Source organism: Poecilia reticulata, chromosome 20 (assembly GCF_904066995.2).
Source record: "Poecilia reticulata chromosome 20, P_reticulata-male-v2, whole genome shotgun sequence".
Taxonomy (NCBI): Eukaryota; Metazoa; Chordata; class Actinopteri; order Cyprinodontiformes; family Poeciliidae; genus Poecilia; species Poecilia reticulata.
In genome coordinates this window covers 293,866-316,687 of record NC_088849.1, presented here as the reverse complement: position 1 = coordinate 316,687, position 22,822 = coordinate 293,866, and the positions used below count along the sequence as shown (strand labels likewise).

General features: G+C 42.5%; 2 protein-coding genes across 4 annotated transcripts in view; one reads left to right on the top strand and one right to left on the bottom strand.

The window, feature by feature from the left end:
* The first annotated feature begins 5,501 nt into the window (after positions 1-5,501).
* On the top strand, positions 5,502-7,743 carry mos (MOS proto-oncogene, serine/threonine kinase). The gene has a single exon (XM_017301746.2). The coding sequence runs from the start codon at positions 6,143-6,145 to the stop codon at positions 7,154-7,156; it is 1,014 nt and encodes a 337-aa protein (XP_017157235.1). The 5' UTR covers positions 5,502-6,142; the 3' UTR covers positions 7,157-7,743.
* Positions 7,744-14,359: 6,616 nt separating this feature from the next.
* steap2 (STEAP family member 2, metalloreductase) overlaps positions 14,360-22,822 on the bottom strand; it is a 58,086-nt gene continuing 49,623 nt past the window's right edge. For all 3 annotated transcript variants that reach the window (XM_081601607.1, XM_008438238.3, XM_008438239.3), the window contains 2 exons: positions 21,713-21,877; positions 14,360-15,813 (listed from right to left, as the gene is read on the bottom strand). In XM_081601607.1, coding sequence (XP_081457733.1) covers positions 15,520-15,813; positions 21,713-21,877 — 459 coding nt within the window. In that variant the 3' untranslated portion in view covers positions 14,360-15,519. The remainder of the gene's footprint in view (positions 15,814-21,712; positions 21,878-22,822) is intronic.

Here is a 22,822-nt window from a genome sequence, read left to right as displayed (position 1 = left end):
TGTTATATTCAGTTTTTTGCACCATGTCAGATGTTAGTTCTGGAAGACTTCTCATCCTGGTTACGTGAACCGACCAAAGTTCCCTTTCTCACAGTAATTCAAGTGATTCTGTCCTCCACCTTCCTGCATATGTTAATTTATGACCTCCTGTCTTTAATGATAAGACCCCAGGGGTCTGAGCCGAAATTCTCTTGCAGATCCTCTATTCTCCTTTGTACTTTAAATGCTTAACCCAGCAATAGTTCTTCGGGTTTTAAATCACTAACACAAACCTGTTCAAACTTAAGAAATTCGTTCTAAAAGGTTTAAACTGTGTTAAACACTAAAAATAGTCATTTTTCCTCAACAAGTCCAATGGGGATGAACGGGGTGGTGGTTAGTTGGAGAACAGGACATTTTCTAGTGGTAGGCAACTTTCCTCTACCAAGTACAAATCTGATTCTGTTAAGAATCCCCCTTTTCGTTCTGTCAAGCGAGACATAAGATGCTATTTATGTAATGGACTGGGCCACACAGTATTTCTGCCCTCTTACTAATCAGTCTAAGCCATCTCTGTTTTGCACTGTCCCCAGACCCACTACATATGCTTTTCATGATGTTGCTCGTACGGCACCAGTTCTGATTAATGGGCAGCGTGAAACAGCCTTGTTAGATACAGGAGGATTTCAGACTGTGGTTTTGTCTTCCTTAATACCTAGAGACAAGTGGTCTGAGGAGAAATGTCACATAAGCTGCATACATGGGGATAAGCATGAATATCCAACGGCTGACATATATCTGACTGTGGGAGGGCACACATTTTTTATGTCAGTAGCTCTTGCAGCAAAACTTATTCTGGGTAATGATGTCCCCATTATTGCAGATCTCATTCAGCAAGCAGAACTACATCCTCCCAAAGTACTGATGCCCACACACCCAGAAAACTTTCCCCCCCAGAAAGTGACTGATGCTCTTTTAGCCCAAATCATAGAGTTCCCATGTAAAGTAGCATCTTCAGGGCACAACATGGTCACCACAAGGGCTCAGAGTGCACAAAACACCTTGAGAGAGTTACCATTTTTTGAGGAAGTATGGGAAAAGGGACCAGTTAAACCTTATAAAACCAAGGCTGAGAGAAGGAGGGACAAGATAAGAGGTTCAGCCAGGCAGACGCACACTGTTACACCATTCCAGCTTCTAGATGTTGATCTTCCAGCTAATGTAGGTGAGCTTCAGAGACAGGATTCAACTTTAAAATATTGGTTTGATAAAGTCATAAAGGTGGACGGAATCGCACAGGGTACTGCAGGGTTTCTTGATGAAGCTACTTATGTAGTAAAAAAGGGAATTTTGTATCAGTGTAAAGGGGATGTGGAGTCCTTAGCATTACCACAACAGTTCAGAGAGAGAGTAATGGATCTGGGACACACAGTTCCATGGGCTGGACATATGGGATTTCAGAAAACACTGTGTAGGATTGCTAGAAGATTTGTGTGGCCAGGAATGTATACTCAAATATCACACTTCTGTAAGTCCTGTGTTAAATGTCAACTCACTTCAGGAAAAAAGATTCCTCAGGCCCATCTTCAGCCCCTACCAATTATTGGTACTCCTTTTGAGAGAATAGGGATGGATGTAGTGGGTCCCTTAGAGAGAAGCTCAGCAGGCAACAAATACATTCTGGTTATATGTGATTATGCCACTCGATATCCTGAAGCTTTTCCCCTGAGGTGTGTGAAAGCCAGAAATGTTGCTAACTGTCTGATACAACTGTTCTCCAGAGTAGGGATACCGAAAGAGGTTTTGACTGACTGTGGAACAAACTTCATGTCTAAGCTGTTACAACAAGTCTACCAGTTGCTAGGAGTGAAGGGAATTAAGACCACCCCCCATCATCCTCAAACGGACGGGCTTGTTGAGAGATACAACCAGACTCTAAAGAACATGCTACGCAAGTTTGTTTCCACTACAGGAGCAGATTGGGACCAGTGGTTGCCCTATTTGCTGTTTACCTACAGAGAGGTCCCACAGGCTTCAACTGGATTTTCACCATTTGAACTGCTCTATGGCCACCAAGTGAGAGAACCATTGGACCTCCTGAAAGACTACTGGGAACATCCTGAATCAGCGGAGGAAAACATCGTGGCGTATGTGGTCAAGATGCGACAGAGGTTGGAGGAGATGACGGCTCTGGCACAGGAGAGCATGAAGATGGCACAACAGAACCAGAAAAGATGGTATGACCAGAAATCTAAGGAGAGGGTCCTGAAACCAGGCCAACAGGTCTTATTGCTATTGCCAACCTCAGATAACAAGCTGCTTGCCAAGTGGCATGGTCCATATGAAGTGACTCGGCAAGTGGGTAAGGTCACATATGAACTGTTTATGCCTGACAGAGTGAAAAAACATCAGACATTTCATGTGAATTTGCTGAAAGAATTTCAGGTGCGTGAGAGACCAGTGCAGCAGCTCTTGATTTGTGATGTTCAAGATGAGGAGGTGAAGGAGAAGTTTCTGCCCTCCAACGAAACACAGATCAGTGTGGTTGATCTGTCTCATCTGTTAGCAGCCCAGCAGGAGGATGTTGCAGCTCTACTGGATTCTGAACTCTTTTCAGAGGCTCCAGGTTTTACAGACCTGCTGCAACATGACATCTGTCTCAAGAAGGATGCGCCAGCTCGGCAGAAGAGCTACAGGATTTCTGAGCGGTTGGTGCCAGAGCTCAAGAAAGAGATCAACTTTATGTTGGAACTTGGCATTATTGAAGTATCAACCAGTGAATGGTGCAGTCCTGTGGTTCTTGTACCAAAAAAAGATGGTTCACTGAGATTTTGTATTGACTTTCGCTATCTGAATTCTCTGTCTCAGTTTGATCCATATCCTATGCCCAGAATAGATGACCTGTTGGAAAGAGTGGGAGGAGCAAGGTACATTACTACGCTGGACTTAAGTAAAGGATATTGGCAGGTGGCACTAGCACCGCAGGCCCGCAAGCTGACTGCATTCAGAACACCATTTGGTATGTATCATTTCAAAGTGATGCCATTTGGTCTACAGGGAGCACCTGCCACCTGTATATTATTCTGAAGATTGTGTTAGTTTGTCAAACTGTGTTTGTGTGTATGTATTTTGTTTTACCCTGTTTTTTGGTGGGTTTGTAAAGTGGAACAGCCAGCTACTATAAAAGGCTGCATGTTGGCCACATTGAGGTGTGTTGCTGCTGAGACCCCAGGCTGCTGTTAGCAGGGTTGTCTGTGTGTTAAATGTTTGTGAATAAACACCCAACGGGATTTGCACTGTTTCTCTGCCTCAAGTCTCCTACTTCCTCCAGCCGCTAAGGGCCATTCTAACACATGCACATTTGGGTTGATTTTATATTGAACGATAGCTAAGGATTTATGTACGTTTTTTGGTCTGATAGGTCTATATCATAACATACCACTAAAAGTTTCTTCACTGGTGTTAAACACACTATGTTATTGGTAGATGATGGGGATGATGGGTATCATAGGTATGTCATTCAAAATTATCTTACATTAACACATTTCCAAAAATGTGTACAAAAGGTTAAACATGACAACATGGCATTGATATAACATTTTCTTTAAGAAAAGAGGGACAGGTCTTTAAACATATTTGACTCCTTTTTGACTGTCAGAACAACAGTCTATTGTCCATGTAAGAACAACGTCCATAAGATTAAGCTTTGTATTGTATGAATCAGGAAAACAGTACAAGTTGGGGTAACCCAAGCTTGACTCTGGTTGGCGTTACTTTAATTTCATGATGCCTTCCTCCCGTTCTGGTGTGTAATGAAGCCATTTCTTGACAGTTTCGCTTCAGTCCGCGACACTCAGCTTTGGGTCAAACTGCTGAGCAGCAGCTGAAAAACACAAAAATAAGAGTGAGGACGATGCTGGTTAGAATGATGACAAACATTTGAAAAGTTTTGAAAGACATCGAAATATTAAATAGTGTACTGGTTATAGGTCTGAGAACAAACATAAACTGTTTAGTTCCCCATGTGCACTTAGTTACATTAATAAGGACATACTAATGAATATTCATTAATATTTATCTTAACGTTTGTTGACATATGTTACACACAATGGGCCCTGCCCTATTTTTAAAAAACTCAAATCCCACAAAATCTCCCAGGATTTCATGCTTAGGCCTAGAGTAGTGGGCAGGATAAAAAAGAATACAAAAGGACACATGACCTCAATTATTAAAAATATCTGGTTTGCCTCAAAATAGCCAAGATGACTATAGGCACAAAAAATGCAGTTATTTTTCAATAAACACATTTAAGATCAAAGTGATGTTGCCAAACTTACCATAAAACTGTTCAGAGTAGAATTGTAAACAAGCCAGCAGCAAAGTAGCTGTTTGGTTGGACAAAACACTAGTGTAAACATGGAGGTGGACTGCTCCACTCCTTTTAGTGACTTGTAGATGTTTTTGTGTCAACATATTATGCACAGTCAGTAATAATATTTATAGACAAGTAAGAAATTGTACAGAAAGGAATCATAACCCACTGTTCTCAACATGTAGTGCTTAATTTGAAACATGATTAACTCCCACCTAATAATAAAATGTTCCCCCTTTCCAGTAAAGAGGGAAAAGTTGGCGGGACTGGGGTGAGGGAGGGGGGCTTAAAGAGGGAAAGGTTGGGAGGAGTGGGTGGGTGGGGGGAGGGAGGGAGTGAAAAGTGGGGAAGGTTTGGGGGAGTGTATACTGTAGGGAGAGGTGAGGAGGGGTGCAACAAACGGCATACTTGGATTCAAAATTGATTAGACACTGGTCCTCCAAGTACTGCCCTGCAAGTTTGAGATATTTCCCTAATTCAGCACACATGATTTTAATTGATGACTGATTGACAGGGTTTTGCTGAATTGAAAACATACAGGTCAGCTTGCCTTGAGGACCAGTGTTGAAAAGCACTGGATTATACATTGGAATTTCAATTAATAAACTTCGACCAGAAAAAAATGAATGGGAAATGTTGGGGTGAGAACGGAGAGAGGGGAGTAAAGAGAGGAAGGTTGGGTGGGTGGGTGTGTTGGGGGATAGGGGGGCAGGAGAAGGGGTTGTTGAAGAGGACTGGGGTAGGGGTGTGACAAACAGCAAACTTTGATTCAAAACTGATAAGCAGTTTTTCCCAACCCTGGTTCTTAAGTCAAACTGACCGGCATGTTTTCAGTTCAGCAAAACCCTGTTAATCAGCCATCAATTAAAATCATTTGTCCCTAATTATGGAAATGCCTAAAACTTGCAAGGCAGTGTGCCCTGAGGACCAGAAAAACACTGGATTCGATGTTGGCGTTTCAATTATTAAAATTTGACCAGAAAACAACATTGATTCAAAGCAACATTGTGGGCGACTGTGGCTCTGTGGGTAGAGTAGTCTGCTTGCAATGGCAAGGTTGTAGTTTTGATTCCAGCTTCCCTCCTGTCACATGTCAATGTGCCCCTGGGCAAGGCACTTAACCCCAAATTACCTACCGAGCTGCGTATCGGTGTATAAATGTGTGAGCACTTGTGAGAGTGAATGGGTGAATGTGACTCTAGTGTAAAGCACTTTGAGTGGTCAAAAATTATTGGATAAAGCACTATATAAGTTCAGTCCATTTACCATTCAATGACATCTTTTCAACATTAGTTAATTGGCTAGAATTGGATGATTGTTTGATGTTTGATCCACCATCAACCTCAACCAGAAATCAACCTTTCTGACTATAATTCGACATTGAATTGCCTTCATGTGGTATCTGGATCCAAAGATTGGAAACATTATACTTTTAGATTTCTGCAATGTCTGAGCTAATGTTTATGGAAATTTGAGCATAATTACTCAACATTTTATATATGTCACTGCTTACATCCATATTGTTTATTTTGTATTAATAAACAGTTATTTTATTTGAAAGGTTACATAAAAAAGCCAATGCCACCTGAGCACCACCCTCTACTAAATTACTGTAGAGCTGGGCTGAGTTGTTTGAAATTGTTTTTGATATATTTGATAATTTGCATATTTATTTACAGGTATTTATTTTAGAGAACGAGAGCCTAACCAGCATGCATTGCCTCCAGGGCATGATTAATTGGATAAGGTGACGTCAGTTCAGTTGAACACACCTGTGTGAGATCACGCGCCATGCCTTCTCCTATTCCCATCACGCGCCTGTTACGGAAAGACATCTACCCGTCTGCAGACATCGCGGCTTGTAGCAGCCCGCTCTTCCAGCTGTCCCAAGGGTCCACCTTGCAGGTCCCCCCCCAGCGGTTACATGGTAAAGTCGCAAGCCGCCTCTGGTCCTCCGTGATTTACTGGGATCAGCTGCGCTCCGTGGAAGTTGTGGGCTCCGGGGGCTTCGGCTCCGTCTACAAGGCGGAGTACCTCGGAGAAACTGTTGCGCTGAAGAAAGTGAAAAAGAGCACAAAGAACAAGCTGGCCTCCCGGCAGAGTTTCTGGGCTGAGCTGAACGCCGCACATCTCCACCATAAGAACGTCGTGCGCATCATCGCCGCCAGCACGTGCGTGCTGGCGGACTTGGAGGATGACGCGATCGGCGCGATCGTCATGGAGTTTGTGGGCAGCAGAAATCTGCAGCAGATCATATATGAGAGCTCGGAGGAGCTCGGGGAGGACCGGTGGCTGAAGTTCTCCACAGACATCGTGAAGGGCTTGAGCTTCCTTCATTCCCACAGTGTTGTGCATCTGGACATCAAACCAGCCAACGTGCTGGTGTCACGGGGAGAAGTGTGTAAAATTGCCGATTTTGGTTGTTCACTGAAGCTGGACCGTGACTGTGAAGTGAGCGCCGTCAGCCCCCAGGTCAGCCACGGATGTGGCACATATTCACACCGAGCCCCGGAGCTGCTCAAAGGCGAGCAGGTGTCTCCTAAAGCGGACATCTTCTCGTTGGGGATAACCATGTGGCAGCTTTTGACCAGAGAGCCCCCCTACACGGGTGACAGGCAACACGTCCTCTATGCTGTTGTGGCGCACAATCTGCGGCCGTCTGTATGCGACCACCCGGTGTTTGTTTCTGTGCTGGGGAAGCGACGTGCGGCGCTGCTGGGCCGCTGCTGGAGCGCTGATGTCCGCTGCAGACCTAGTGCCGAGGATGTGCTGCATCAGCTGGAGCTCCTAAGGTCTCCTAGGTGATTTTGTTATTTTATTATTCGACTTTTAGAGAATTTCAGTGCAATTTAGATGGTGTTGTGCAGCGAAACCCTGACAAGATGGCAGCTTTCAGTTTGGACATAATGTGCCTCAAACTTAAACATCCAGACTTTAACACTTGGGTTCTGCTTTCCAACAGTCGGCAAACTAGCCTTGTTTTACACCTCCAAATGTATTTTTTGTTATCTAAAATTGATTTAAATGTTTTAATTATAATTGTTGTAACCACACACGTATGTATGTCTGTATCTTAAGGTGTTTATTTCTGCACCAGATTAATTTATCAGGCCCAATTCGCATATTGTATTTCTCAAGCTGTAAATATATTTTTTAGACAATGATCAAGAATACGATGGAAGAGGATTGGGGCCTCTGACAAAAAGGAATTCTGAGTTTAAAGTCAGAATTATATATTTTTTTTCAGTGGCCCTAATCCTCTTCTTGGAAAAATGTATTTAAGAAACATTTCAGTTCCTACTTAAGTTTTTGATTTTTAGATAATTTGTATGTTGAATTTAATGTAATTGTTATGAATAAATTCTAGAAATATGTCACTCAGTGCGGCAGCATATTGGGGCCATGTACTTTCATTGATGCTGCATCCATGAGACTTCAGCTCTTTACTTATTTTAGCTATGAAATGCTCCAGCGACTGCCTGATTCTGATGGAGATGCTGCATGGCTCCTGGTGTCATCCTGGACATCCCAGCTCCTTTCAAACCAAACAGTGACTCTGTATCTAAAGCAGATGTAGTGAACGAACATTGCATGCAGATAACTGCATGCAATGTTCTATTTTTAGAAATCTAAACTTGCAATGTCCTAACTTGACACTCTAAAGGCAGTGTGTAATACAGCTTCCTGTTTCCTGCTTGATTAAAAATAAGCATGAAAGTACAAATTGAACTCTTCCATGAACACTCAGCATTGGAAAATGTCTGAGATGACTACAATAACACAAATGCCTAGATTTGTTATGGCCAAGTCTAACTTATTTACAGACCAACCCAAAATGATTATGGTCTCTGGCAGACAGCCTTTGAATGGACCATTAGAACCATGAGTTGAAAGTGTCACCTTCAGTGCTCTGTGGAGCTGCCACTCTGGACTATTCACCTTGTTCACTTTCTTTTCAGACACAGTGTGCCGTTTCCAGCTGCAGCAGGTGCATGTCTTGGTTAAGAAAAAGCATATTTGATGTGTTTGCAACATAAGACACCACATTTCACCACTCTATTAGATGTATTTTGTAGTGTCTCATAGAAACTAAAATCCAAGTGGTACAAGATCTATAACTAAAGCTTTGTGTTTTCAGAAAAAGCCTTGGATAAAATTTTTACACACCTGATGAAATTGAGCTTAAAGCACAGTCCAGAAAGCAATGTTGGGCACATGAAAACCAAAAGACCATGCTGACAGTGAAACATGTTGCAACATTGTGATTTGGGTTTGTTTTTCTTTGGATGAGACTGGAGTTTTAGTCAAGGCTGATAAAATGAACAGTCCCAAATACCAGACAGCTTTCACAAAACACTAGTATGTAACAGGAAGCTGACAAGAGGAATTGAAATCTCAGCATCAAATGGAAGAAAAGCATATACCTGAATCCAGTTTCTGAATAGAACCCAGAGTTCAGGACATGACAGCAAATCTGATCTGTGACCTGAAAAAGGAAATCCCAATATGTGGGATACTAATATTTTTTACCCTGAAAAGACTGATTGATGGAAGGGAATGAAAATGTGATTTAAAGTATCTTTGCTAATTCAGACCATGTCTAAAAGTAAAGGTGAGGTGAAAAAGGAGGAACTCTGATTTGTGGCTGGAGTTCAATGTGACTTTCCAAGAAAGCAGGACAAGCCTGAATACCAGAAAATGGAAACATTAAGGGTCTTTAAAAGGTAATTGATATACCTTTGTCCTGCCTCAAGTGGAAGAGTTTAAGTATCTGGGGATCTTGTTCACGAATGAGGGAAGAAGGGAGCGGGAGATCGACAGGCGGATTGGGGCAGCGTCTGCCGTGAAGCGGGCGCTGTACCGGTCCGTCGTGGTGAAGAGAGAGCTGAGCCAAAAAGCAAAGCTCGCGATTTACCGGTCGATCTACGTTCCCACCCTCATCTATGGTCATGAGCTTTGGGTCATGACCGAAAGAACGAGATCACGGGTACAAGCGGCCGAAATGGGTTTCCTCCGCAGGGTGGCTGGGCTCTCCCTTAGAGATAGGGTGAGAAGCTCGGTCATCCGGGAGGGACTCAGAGTAGAGCCGCTGCTCCTCCACGTCGAGAGGAGCCAGTTGAGGCTCGGGCATCTGGTCAGGATGCCTCCTGGACGCCTCCCTGGTGAGGTGTTCCGGGCACGTCCCACCGGGAGGAGGCCTCGGGGAAGACCCAGGACACGCTGGAGGGATTACATCTCTCGGCTGGCCTGGGAACGCCTTGGGATTCCCCCGGAGGAGCTGGAAGAAGTGGCTGGGGAGAGGGAAGTCTGGGCCTCCCTTCTGAAGCTGCTGCCCCCGCGACCCGACCCCGGATAAGCGGAAGAAAATGGATGGATGGATGGATGGATATAAGGAAAGCATAGTAGCTTAGCATTTATGAAATAAGATGGTAATAAGATATAAAACATATATATTAAACACTAGATTTCTTCTGGATTTCTGTGTAAATGAGGAACTAGAGTTAACCTGAAGTAGAGCAGATCATTTTAATAGGGTTAGGGAGGATCAAGGAAAGGGGGAACGTTGGGTGTTTAGGGGGAGTGGAGGTGTGGGGCGGGGATGGTTGGGTTAGGACAAACAACATACTTTCATTCAAAATTGCTTAGCAGTTTTTCCCAATCCTGGTCCTCAAGTCAAACTGACCTGCATGTTTTCAGATGTTTTAATTTCAGCAAAACTCTGTAAATCAGCCATCAATTGAAATCATGTGCTGAATTATGGAAATGCCTAAAACTTGCAGGGCAGCGTGCCTGGAGGACCAGTGTTGAAAAACACTGCATCAGACGTTGGCATTTCAATTTGTTCACAAAACATCAATTCAGTGACATCTTTTCAACATTAGTTAATTGGCTAGAAATGGATGATTGTTTGATGGTTGATCTACCGTCAGTTGTCGACCTCAACCAAAAATCAACCATTCTAACCATAATTCAACATTGAATTACCATTGCGTGCTATATGGGCAAATAATTGATGGATTTTCTGAGGGTGACGGCAGGTGGGACAACCCCAATAAGGCAAGAGATTCAATTTGACATAAGTGGTTGATGAAGGTCAACTGAAGACGCCAAGGAAAGGAAAGAGAGATTTACTGTTTCTGGCACATAGGTAAGTGAGAAGACATCTACATTGAAAGAAGAGCAGTGGGAGGCTCCAAGAGAGTGCTGACCTGATCTGGAGATGACTGAAGACTTTTGAGCCATACCACTTTACAACGTTTGAACTTTAACAATGGTAGGTGTTATCAGCATATAAAAAGTTCTTCCTTCTGTGTAGAGTTCATGTCAGCCTCATGACATTAACACTGACATGAAAAATAATATTGAAGAAGTAAATATATCAAATCTAATTAAAAACATAAAAGTGATCAGTTCTTTACTGTTATGGCAGTGGTTCTTAACCTTTTTTGAGGTACCGAACCTCCCAGTTTCATATGCGCATTCACCGAACCCTTCTTATTCCCCACCCCCCCCCCCCCCCCCGACACACAACATACTTTGCGGTATTCTGATTTAGTAATGTAATTATATTAGCTGTGTTACCACCCCCACGCCAATAGAGGCAGTAGCAACCCCGAAAAGATGCGACTAAGGAGCAGATTTAGACTATAGAATTTGGTAAAAAAAAGTGGAACTCCTTCAATCAGGGCTCCTCCGCAGCTCTGATTGGCTAAGCAATGTTTCTTGATCCTCTGATTGGCTAAGCAATGTTTCTTGATCCTCTGATTGGCTAAGCAATGTAACGTGATCCTCTGCAGCAAGTGTTGGCAAAGCGGGGCGTCATCACGACTTTACACAAGTGTGTCTTTATCTCCGCGGCAGAGGCTCCGCCGAACCAGAGACCGACTCATCGAACCCCTGGGGTTCGATCGAACCCAGGTTAAGAACCACTGTGTTATGGTCTGTAAGATATATTTATTCTCAGTACTAGATGTGGTCTCAACAAACCCATGACATTTCAACAATATTATTTTACCTTTTATCTGGAAATAGTGTCTGTTTATTCTTGCCATACAGTCTCTGTATTAATTATTGCTCGAAAGGTCTTGCCATACCAGTTTATTCCTCTGTATTTACTTTAGGTTCTTAGTTTATTCTTGCATTTTATTCTTCATTCATTTCCATTTAGTTTCATTTGATTAGTTTTATCCTCTCTTGGTTTATTGCTATGTCCACTTTAGTTTCTTTCCTGTTGATAGATTTATTTTATCGTTTATTGACCATCAGTAATCTTCACTCATCACCTGCTGCGCCTCCTAATCATCATGTGTTTCACATCATGTGTTGATTTTTTCACTGTTCAGCGTCGGATTCTCTGTTTTTATGCTCCGTTTTATGTCCCGTTTCTCCTGTTTCAGAGTTTTGCGCAATGTGAACGTCTTTTTTTTTTCAAAGCCCCTAAGGTGCAGGGCAGTCGGGAAGCGTATTGATGGGGAAAAGGCAGACTGACATAAACCTTTTAAAACAACGGAAACAATTTCTGCATTCTGATTATTGAAATTTAAAAGTGCTGTGTTGTTCTATCACCCCGGTTTCATACCGGACCACTTACAGCACCGTGTTAACGCTATAAAATGAACGCTCTCTATCTATTAAATAAAGAAATCAAGAAATCCTTCCATGGGTAATAACCCATGGAAGGATTTCTTGATTTCGTGGGTACCGCCCACGTTGAGAACCGCTAATTTAGAATGAGCCTGAAACAGCAACAAAATTAGCCTTTTTATCATTTAAAGTGAGCAACACCTGATCATACTCGACCACTTAACATGTATTTATATTATATTATATTATATTATATAGGTATTTAGGAGAACAGCAGAGCTAGAATGATGAAGAAAGGTGAAGAAGCTCTGGTGAGATCTTCATTTAGTTTATTGAAATATGTATTAACTGTTTTTAATTTTTAAATAAACTAAACTATTTTATCATGAAGAGCAGGTCAGTGAAGACAGGAGAGCCAGGTGGAGTTTCAGAGTGTGAAGATATAAAAATTATATTAATTTCAATAAAATCAGAAAGGAGAACAGGTGAAGACTGATGTCAGGTTGATTTATTTCAACGTTTCAATATTTTTTTCATTATTTCCACACTATAAGGGGACAATAAGAAAAGTGCTTGAGGAGAGGTTTAAGAATATTTTAATGAAATTTTTTGCTACACAGTAAATAGAGTTGAGATGTATAATAATGTATACATCTGAAAATTAAGTTGTGTAAATTGTCATTCTGTATGATAAAAACATACTTTTTACATTTAGTTCACAATCTGACACTGTACATGACTGTAGTGTCTGTTGTAAATCCATGAATCCCTGCAGGAACATCAGGCTGCAGAGAGTCAGAGGGAGGCAGAGACAGAAACACATATCTGTAGATATTTTAGTTAAATGTTTGCGGCTGAAAATGACAGGGGAAAAAAACATTTAGGTTTTTGCCTCAGTGTTTTTATGGCTCATGTTTGGTAAGTTACTGAATGCAGAGCTGGAAGTGAGACTGAGTTAACAGTGAGGAGCTAAAGGTCTGTTAGATGTGAAAAGTATCATTTTTATTTATTTTGTAGATCAAACTGTTGCACTGATGTAGAGAGATGTTCAAGAAGAACAAAACTTGTTTTTTAGATTTTATTTTTGTTGGTCAAACTGATGTATTGAGTTTAAAACTGCTGAGTCCTATTTTATGAGCCGTTTTCTACTTTGGTTTTAGAAAGAGGTAGAACCAATTCAGTTACCAGTCAATTTATATCAATGCATTTTGACCAATAATCAAATGTCTTTTGACCAATAAGACCTATCAGAATCTGGTAGCCTGTCTGTGCTACCAGAGACCGGCCCAGTCGCGGGAGGCTCTCCTCGCCGACCGGAGTCGGACTGTTTTGTTAACATTCTTTATGTCAACAAAGTGGCTTTAGATATTCATCCAGGATGCTTCAACTAGGGTTACCAAGGGACCAGTCCCTATACATTTAAAGCCGGGGGGGGAAGAGAGACAGAGACTGCCGCGGCAGCGTGTCGGTTGGTCTGTGTTACCCAGAAAGCAGTTGGGCACAATATCGCAACATCAACACCATGAGTGAAACAATGACTGGGGCAGCCTAGTATATAAAGAACTCGGGGACCATTTCTTTATTATTACACATCCACATTTGTAGAGTATGGAACAAATCATGTCCCGTATCGGTTCAATATGGGACGGGTGGCAACCCTAACTGTAGCATCTATTTTATGCGCCTTATATATAAAAGAAGTTTTAAAATAGGCCATTTATTGAAGGTGCGCCTTATAGTACGGAAAATACGGTAGTTGTTACTGAAACAAGGGTCAAATTAGAGTAACGCATTGCTGATGTGTTGATGGCATAATTGTTTGACATTTCTGCTCAAGCTATTTACTGATCTGTCAGGTTTCCGATATGCGTCCCCCCCAATGACAGACTCGTTCCTACACCCTTGAGTCCATGCACCACCCATTCTGCACAAAATATCAGTTCATCCAAAGCCAAGTGTATCCTCAACACAAGTCGAGAAAAGATGGCAAGGAAAGCAGAAAAGGCGGACATTCACAAAGCCTGTCATTTCTTGTACCTCATTTGAAAAAAGCAATAACCTTTTGTATCGTAATTTGAAGCAAACCTTTCAGCTCTGGTGTTGGTCTTCCTTTATCTATTATTTCCTGCTTCGATTGAAAATCCACTTTAGAAAACTGTTTAAGTGTAGAAATGTAGTGATCCATGTTGACATCAGAAGAGAGGAGAAAACAAATATATCGCTACACTTGACTTATTTACGGTATGGCTAGCTCGCTGTCTCTTACTCTGGAGATGTGGAGTCACAAGACTAATGTCTGGGATAATGAGCGCCCCCTGCCATGAGGCAATAAAATTGGTCTTTGCCGTTTCTTATCGCTCCTCAGCACACGAAATCCATCACACACAGTCAGTGACAAAAAACACAGTACATTATATGCATAAATGCATTATGGAAAATCAGTTTATATATTGAATGTTTTTAGCCATTTTATTGGCAACAAACAGACAGGAGGATCATTCTCTCATCGCGTGGCAGCCAGTGCAGTTAGCGAGATGTTGGACAGTCCAAGGTGAGGCTCAGCTTCCTGCTGCCTCACCAGCTGCATTTGAATGGAAAATTGTGAAAATTCAGCAATTATGAAGAAAAATATAATCAAAATTGGTTAAGCTAAATGAAAAATAAATACTTTATAGTGCAAACCACAGGGTGAATATAGCAATGTAAATGAGCTTATCATTATATATTATTTATCCATGATGACAGGTGAGGCAGAGACTCACCTGCCTTCCCTGACGGCATGTCACTGGTTGAGATCCACCAAAAGAAGAGCAGTAACATAAACTGTAACTCAAGTGAGGATTCCATGTGTAGAACCTATTGAGGTGCAAGAGTGGAGTGACCTTTAACCCCAAAACTGAACGGTTTTAGAATTCCATACTTTCAGAATGTACACTCTTAATCGACCAGGTCATTGTATGTTTTATTTTTAGCATTTCCTTCGAACAACCAAACCAAAGTTTGTTTTTCAGCTAACTGTACAGGATATCCGTCACATTGCAGGTGAATCGTGCTAGAATGTATGCAAGATTTTCAAAGGACAGGCTCCACTTCGTCTTCTTTCTCAGGGCAAATGCTTGAAAATAAAACCCATCAACCTCAGTGGACATGGATGGCTCAATGAGTCACTGGGACTGTTATTAGTTTAAAGCATTCACTAACTGCTGAAACATTGTTTTTATTTCTACTACATAATAATGACAGAGCTTCTCTTGGAGATTAGCAAACGTTCGGGCACAAGCATGATTTACCAGACTTAGGAGAACAAGAATTTAACCAATTGGAATAAAATTTCAAATAAAAGTATAAAAGAATGAAAGCATTGTGTTCATAAAACACTAGAAGAAGACTTTTTATGCTGACAGTAAGGTTATTCAGTGCTACAGCTTTACTTGGAGAAAACTGTGACATCAGACCTAACATGGTCACATGTACACAGCACACAACTCAGCAAAACTGCTGAGAGAAAGACAGTGGTTGGTATGTTCATATGGATAAAACCACAAAGTGCTTAGTCACATCAATGAGCAAAACACTGGAGTAAATCACATAATGGTAACTCTCTCTGGTGAAATGTTTGCTGCTGAGCCAACCGGCTCCAGACGCCGGGCTTTGCAGGGACTGGTGTCCAGACCCTTGCGAATCTGGTGAAGCTTGTGACCTACACAGGGAAGCAACATTAGCACCTTTCCCAGTATGACACAGACAGGCAGAGCTAGGGACACCACAAAGCTGGGGGGTAGGTAAAAGCGGTAGGCATCCTGATCCAAGGCCCGTCTCCAGCCAAACAGTAGGCCATGAATAGTAGCAATGAGAAGGGCGATGTAACCCAGAGTGGTCTATGGAGAAAAAAAAAAGACAATTCACGTCAAAAATGGAAAACAGGCCTGTGTCCACCTGTGCACTGATATTGTACACGACTTTTGGGTCACAATGTCTGCAGGGTGCTGCCTGTAATAATAATAATAATAATCAATTTAATTTATAACGCACTTTTCATTAACAAAAATCTCAAAGGGGTACACGGTGCAGCTAAAAACAAATAAAATCAGCATTCAAAAACAAACAAAAAAGACAGTCATTTAAGAGTGGAGTAGGCTTGTGTGGTGGGATGGTGTTCCACCCTCCCCCACTCTGTGAACCAGGCACCGTTGATCGGTGGGCGGGGTGAATGCCTTTATAGTTGGGCGGGCCGCTGCAGGGTGCTGCGTCTTTGTTTCTCCCACTGTTGCTACGGTCGGCGGCTACATGTCGGCTTGTGGGTTTGGTCGACTCGTCTGCGATCGTAAGTGGCAGTTTTGCAATCCGTGGCTGAGATCATGGTTGGTTTTTGGGTGCTACACCTGTCGTGCGTTTCTGCAGTGTGGCTCTGATGGCTTTGCCGGCTGCAGCTGGGGGTTGCTGTGGCGTGCGGCTTCCATCTGGTCCTCACCTGCTGACCCGCTTCCTCCTGGGTTAGGCTGTGTTTCCACCCCTGGGTAAGCTACTTGCTATTTAGCTTTTGATTTGTTTTATCTGGGTCCACTGTTAATGGGTTTTCTGTTTCAGGCACCCGATAGTGTTTGGAGCTGCAGCACTTTGGACGCTCTACTGTCTTGTCTTGTCTTGTCTTCCTGTTGTTTGTTTTGGCCGCCCTCAACTACCCTGTTGCGGATTGGGCCGGCTGTGTGGGCGGGGCATTACTCCTCTGGCCCCATAGAAGGGCATTTGGAAGCAGATGACAACGATTTGCTCCACTGTTTGAAGCATTTTCTTTTACCATTTTGTTTTGTTATTGCAGTACTAATTTGTTTTCTTTTTGTTTTTCTTTTTCTTTTGCATGTTTGGAATAACTGAACTTGTCTGTCCTTTTTCCTTTTGTTCCAGGGGCCGAGTAGTAGGCCTGAAGCCTCGTTTTCAAAAAGAAATGTTTTAAAGAATTGTTTAATAAAATATTGTGCACTGGTAAGTCTGTGTTCGGGAGCATCTTGTCACTTTTAAAAAGATCTTCACCTGCTGGTCACACTTGTCTAAAAAAGGTTTTCAAGCCAGTTTTAAAATCGGACAATGATTGCGAGGCTCTCAAATAGTCCGGGAGAGAGTTCCATAGACGAGGAGCCACAGCAAATGCTCCATCACCCATAGTCCTTAGTGTTGATCGAGGAAGGTGGAGAAGATTACAGGCTTGGGATCGTAAGGATCTAGAAGTTGAATGTGAAATAAGGAGGTCCTTCAATAATCCGGTGAGGTTCCATATAGACAGTGATGGGCGATGCGTGATAAGCCTGTGTGGTTTCTATTATGGTTTTTGCTGTCTTGTTTAGTGTGATGGCCACACTCTGAAGTCGGTAACTCTTTTTATGCACAATTTATTTTCTTATACAAGCACGACACTTTAGTTTCAATACAACATATATTAGTTGATTTGGATACATTTATTCTATTGTTAAATGTTATACATTTAGTTAATATATGTATTTATATCAACTAAAAGTTTTGTTTGCTTAGTTTTGTTTCTTTGACTTTTATGAGCTCTGATTTCTTGTCGGAGCTTATGAACTCTCCTTTGGGAGTAGTATACGTATATTAAAAAAATTCTTTCTCTCCTCCAGTATGTTGCATGTGCCTAGAACTGTACATTTCTGGACTGAGATGTCTGATGTTGCTGTTTGAGCCACTGCTCCAGTTTGGGGGTGACTGCCCCGAGGGCCCCAATGACCACAGGCACCACTGTGGTCTTCACCTTCCAGGTCTTTTCCAGTTCCTCTCTGAGGCCCTGGTATTTCTCCAGTTTCTCATGCTCCTTTTTCCTGATGTTGTATCACTTGGTATTGCTACATCCACCACAACGGCTTTCCTCTGTTCTTTATCCACCACCACAATGTCCGGTTGGTTCTCCATCACCATCTTGTCTGTCTGGATCTGGAAGTCCCACAGGATCTTAGCTCGGTCATTCTCCACCACTTTTGGGGGTGTTTCTCACTTTGATCTCGGGGCTTCCAGTCCATATTCTGCACAGATGTTTCAGTACACTATGCCCGCCACTTGGTTATGTCGTTCCATGTACGCTTTCCCTGCCAGCATCTTGCACCCAGCTGTTATGTGCTGGACTGTCTCAGGGGCCTCCTTGCACAACCTACACCTTGTCTGTTGGTTATATATATATATATATATATATATATATATATATATATATATATATATATATATGCATTGAAATATGGTTGGATAGTAACATCCCGACGCTGCAGTGGAGCTTTGTTCCAGGCAGACAGAGCTGCAGCCTCAGCTAACGTCTGTGCATAACTCCTGGTGCACAGCCGTCAAAACTGTTGGAACTTCCGTTCACCTGACCTGGAATATCTGGCAAAGTGCAAAGATTTTTCCTGATCAGAAGCCGTGGATGGATGGAACTGGTCTCTGCTCAGAGCCCGTGATGCTGCCTACAGGTCATCTGACAAGTTAGCCTACACTAATGCCCGAAGAGACCTGAAAAAAGGAATACAGCTGAAAAAAACTTAGGTTCAGGTGGCGCATTGAGGAACAGTTCAACGACCACCCATAAAACATGTGGAAAGGACTCGGGACTATGGCAGCCTATAAGAACACCAGCCAGTGGCTCAGTGGGGATCCCTCTCTTCCCAATTCACTGAACAGTTTCTTCTCTAGATTTTTAACGCCACTAATGGCAGAGAAAGCAATCCTCCCATCCAACTAAAGGAGAGACATCAGCCCCTAATCCTGCAGCTCAACCAGGTGACTTCTTCTCTGAAAGGATTAACCCCAACAAAGCTGCACAACCAGACAAGGTATCGGGAAGGACCCAGAAGTTATATGCTGACCATTTGGCAGGGTCTTTTTAGACATTTTCAATCTGTCCCTGTAGTTTTCCACTGTCTGCCTTAAGTCCTCCATCATTGTGCCATTACCAAATAAATCTGCTATGACTGGCTTAAATGACTACCACCCATTTGCAGTAACCCCAGTCATAATGAAGTGCTTTGAGAGGCTCATCCTAAAACACATCAAGGATAATCTTCCTGCTGGTCTGGACAGGCACTAGTTTGTCTATAGGAGGAACCGATCCACAGAGGATGCTGTCTCCATTGAACTACAAATCGATCATTGAACTGAGGCCTAGGGTGTCCTGGAGCCAAGTGCACATATGGACGCCCTTATGCCTGAACATGGTGTTTGTGATGGACAATCCGTGACGAGCACAGAAGTCCAACACACAGAACACCACTCGAGTTCAGATCGGGGGGGCCGTTCCTCCCAACCACGCCTCTCCAGGTCTCACTGTCATTGCCCACGTGAGCGTTGAAGTCCCCCAGTAGAACAAGGGAGTCCCCAGGAGGGGCACTCTCCAGTACCCCCTCTAAGGACTCCAAGAAGGGTGGGTAATCTGAACTGCTGTTCGGCCCGTAAGCACAAACAATAGTCATAACCCGTCCCCCCACCCGTAGGCGGAGGGAGGCTACCCTCTCGTTCACCGGGGTGAACCCCAACGTACAGGCGCCCAGATGGGGGCAACAAGTATGCCCACTCCAGCCCGGCGCCTCTCACCGTGGGCAACTCCAGAGTGGAATTACGTCCAGCCCCTCTCAAGGAGACTGGTTCCAGAACCAGAGCCATGTGTCGAGGTGAGGCCGACTATTTCTAGCTGGAACCTCTCAGCCTTGCACACTAGCTCCGGCTCCTTCCCCACCAGAGAGGTGACGTTCCACATCCCAAGAGCCAACTTCTGCAGCCGAGGATCAGACCGCCAGGGTCCCCTCCCTTGGCTGCCGCCCATAGCACAATGCACCCGACCCCTTTGGCCCCTCCGGCAGGTGGTGAGCTCATCGGAAGGGGGACCCACGTCTCCTCTTCGGGCTGAGCCCTGCCGGGCTCCGTGGGTAAAAACCCGGCCACCAGGCGCTCGCCATCGTGCCCCACCTCCAGGCCTGGCTCCAGAGTGGGGCCCCGGTGACCCGCGTCCGGGCGAGGAAACGCTAGATCCAAATTTTGTGTCCATCATAAAGGGGTCTTCAAATAAAGCAAATAAAAAATAGCAAATAAAAATGTCTTATTAAGATTTGCCTTAATAACATACCGGAGTCAGGTCAATGTAACACACTTCCATCTCACTCACGGTGCAACACAGGATACAAAAACACTGCCGCTAAGCACTCTGGAAAACAGTTCCCTTTCCTGCTTTTGTCTTCTTTCAAATTTTTTAAGTACTACCATAAAAACTTCATTCAACTCCTGGAAGTTCGACAAAATTAATAAAAGGCTAACACAACTTAGTACGTTTATCTCTCACAAAGTCACACATTCAGGTTATAAATTTGAAACTCAGGAGCAGAGCAGAGTAGACGATAATGTACACCATTAAATGTGACTCAAATGTTTTACAGTGCTGATGTCTGAGTGATGGAAACTTGCAAATGTCCTTATCCTCTTCTTCCTCTTCTTCTGTCTGGCTGTTGACTTCGTCCAAATCCTTGTGCTTTGTCAAAAGTTTGACAATGTCTTATCCTCTCATTATACTGTATATGCCATATCAGGGCCGGTCCAAGACTGAAGTTTGGTTTTCTATTTCTGCTAATAATGTGGATTGCTGCAATGAACAGTCAGACAATTCAATCATTCCCACATCTGCTATATACATATTGCATCTCTGATAATGCTGTCTTCTAGTCAATGTTGTAATTATTGTATCAAAATATTATACTCATAAATGTCGATTTGCAGAATGCTCCCTCTCATTCACTGCTCTCACAAATAAACTCCTTCTTCAAAAGGCCTCTGAGTAAGATGCAGAACACAAGTGGAACAAAATTGTGACTTAATGGAAGAGTTTCAGATAGTAACCCTATAACATGTCTTTTTTTCAAAAGGAGATGTGTTCTGTTTTCTGTAGATTGCTATACATTTGTTGCTGTGAGTATGCTATTGTTTTTTTGTAATAGCTTTCATTTTCAATAAAACTAATTTCAAAATGTCACATGAATTGCAGGTAATATGCTTCCCCAAAGTCTGTCTGGATGTATGCTTAGAATGTGATAATGTGACCCCAAATGGGGGAGGGGAAGACAGATGTGGTCAACTGGGACAGACTTCAACATCAAACCCTTCAACATGAACTTGCATTTGAAGGAAACAAGGGTGGAAATGCGAGTATTGGATTGGGCCTACACCAGTTGTGTCTCATCATTTCCCTGTGTTTTTTCCCCCTGTGTTTTAAATGAACATTTAATTTGCTTAACAGGCTCAGACACTGGGTCTGTCACGCAATGCGAACTAGGTTACATACAAGTGTATTAGTGCTTTATTTCTATACATTTTACTATCAAACTAAACCATGAAATAAGATATTACTTAATTTCAGCTGGTCAATGGTGAACAGGCTGAAACTAATGAACAGATTTTTATTTTTGATTTCTCATGCATACATAAATTTCTATCAGACATTTTCCTGCCAATAAATTAAAAAACATTGCATCAGTAATTGTTGACTAGGTTTAGGCCATTTGAGGTTTTATAATTTATTAATCGAAAATTGTTCATTTAAAAGGAACATCTACTGCATCAGTTTAGGACAGGCACTATTTGGTTATCTTTCAAAATGAATCGACAAAATATTGGGATATGAAACAAAAAAGAACAAAATAAAGCTTATTTTGCTTAAATACAAAAACAAATCTGAATTATCCACCTTTATCTTTTCATCAGACATTACTGATTAACACATCTTGAAAGACAGGTTTGTACCTGGATAAAGCTGAATTCCCGCCAGTTGAGAGAGTTGCTGATAGAAGGAATGGAGGTGATGGCCAGGAGGGACATGAGCCCAAAGCTCATGATCCCAAAGGAAACGTACATCTCTACCCGCCACACTTCCTCCTCGTTCCATGAATTTTCAATATTAGCATGAATCTGTTGGGAAAGGTTGACAGTATATTCATCATGCATGTCTGACGGTCCTTATAGATTTGTTAGCGAACTGAACATCAGAGAAAATTCAAAATACTTTGGATTTTGTAGTGCCATCACAAAATAGCACAAAATAGCACTACAAAGTCCAGTTGCAGTTCCATAAAGTGGAACTGCAACTGGAAAAGGTGCACAATGATTTCAGCACACTTTGGGATGTTTATCTGAGTCAGACTCCTGAACCTATTAAAACAATTCATCTTCTTTCATTTTCCAGGTACACACTTCTATTTTATACCTCAATAAAGTAGCTGTCACCTTCAATGGATATAAAAGTGCTGTGCATATCAAACATAACTTAAAGGGGCAGCTATATGTGTTTTCCAGGCACAAAGCGTAATCAAGTAAATATGTTAAGTTCAGTTAAATGCAATGTATATGAAATATGCCTTGTTTTACTTCTTGATTTAACCATTAAATTGGGCCTCAGTCTTTAAAAATTAGACTATGCCTATAGAAGGTCATCACAACATTGCTCCTCAACTGACCCTTTAACAATGTTTTCACCAGTGTTGTAGTGAGAAGTAGCTTTTATAATGAGTCTAGCAGTTTTTCAGTTCCACCAGGTGTTTCCTAATTTCTGCTAGTTAGTCTGAAGAAACTGAGTTGCAGAGTCAGAAGCTTGGAAACTGCAGCTCCAAGGAGGAGCTGCGTCTCAAATGCAGCTCTAGGTCCACCCAGGCATTTTGCACAGCTGAATGGTTGCCACAGGAGATTGAAGGATTCCTTAAACATGCATGAAAGATTCAAAGCTACAGTCCAGGTATTTTAAAAGGTTTTGTTGGTTCTAGTTGCCTTTATTTGAAAGTAGCCTGACAGGAAGGAGGGTAATGAAACAAGGGAAGACATGCAGCAAATGTCGCCAGGTTGGGAATTGAACCTGCAACT

Excerpts from the sequence above, each read along its gene's own strand:
- mos (XM_017301746.2), top strand. The coding sequence starts at position 6,143 with ATGCCTTCTCCTATTCCCATCACGCGCCTGTTACGGAAAGACATCTAC.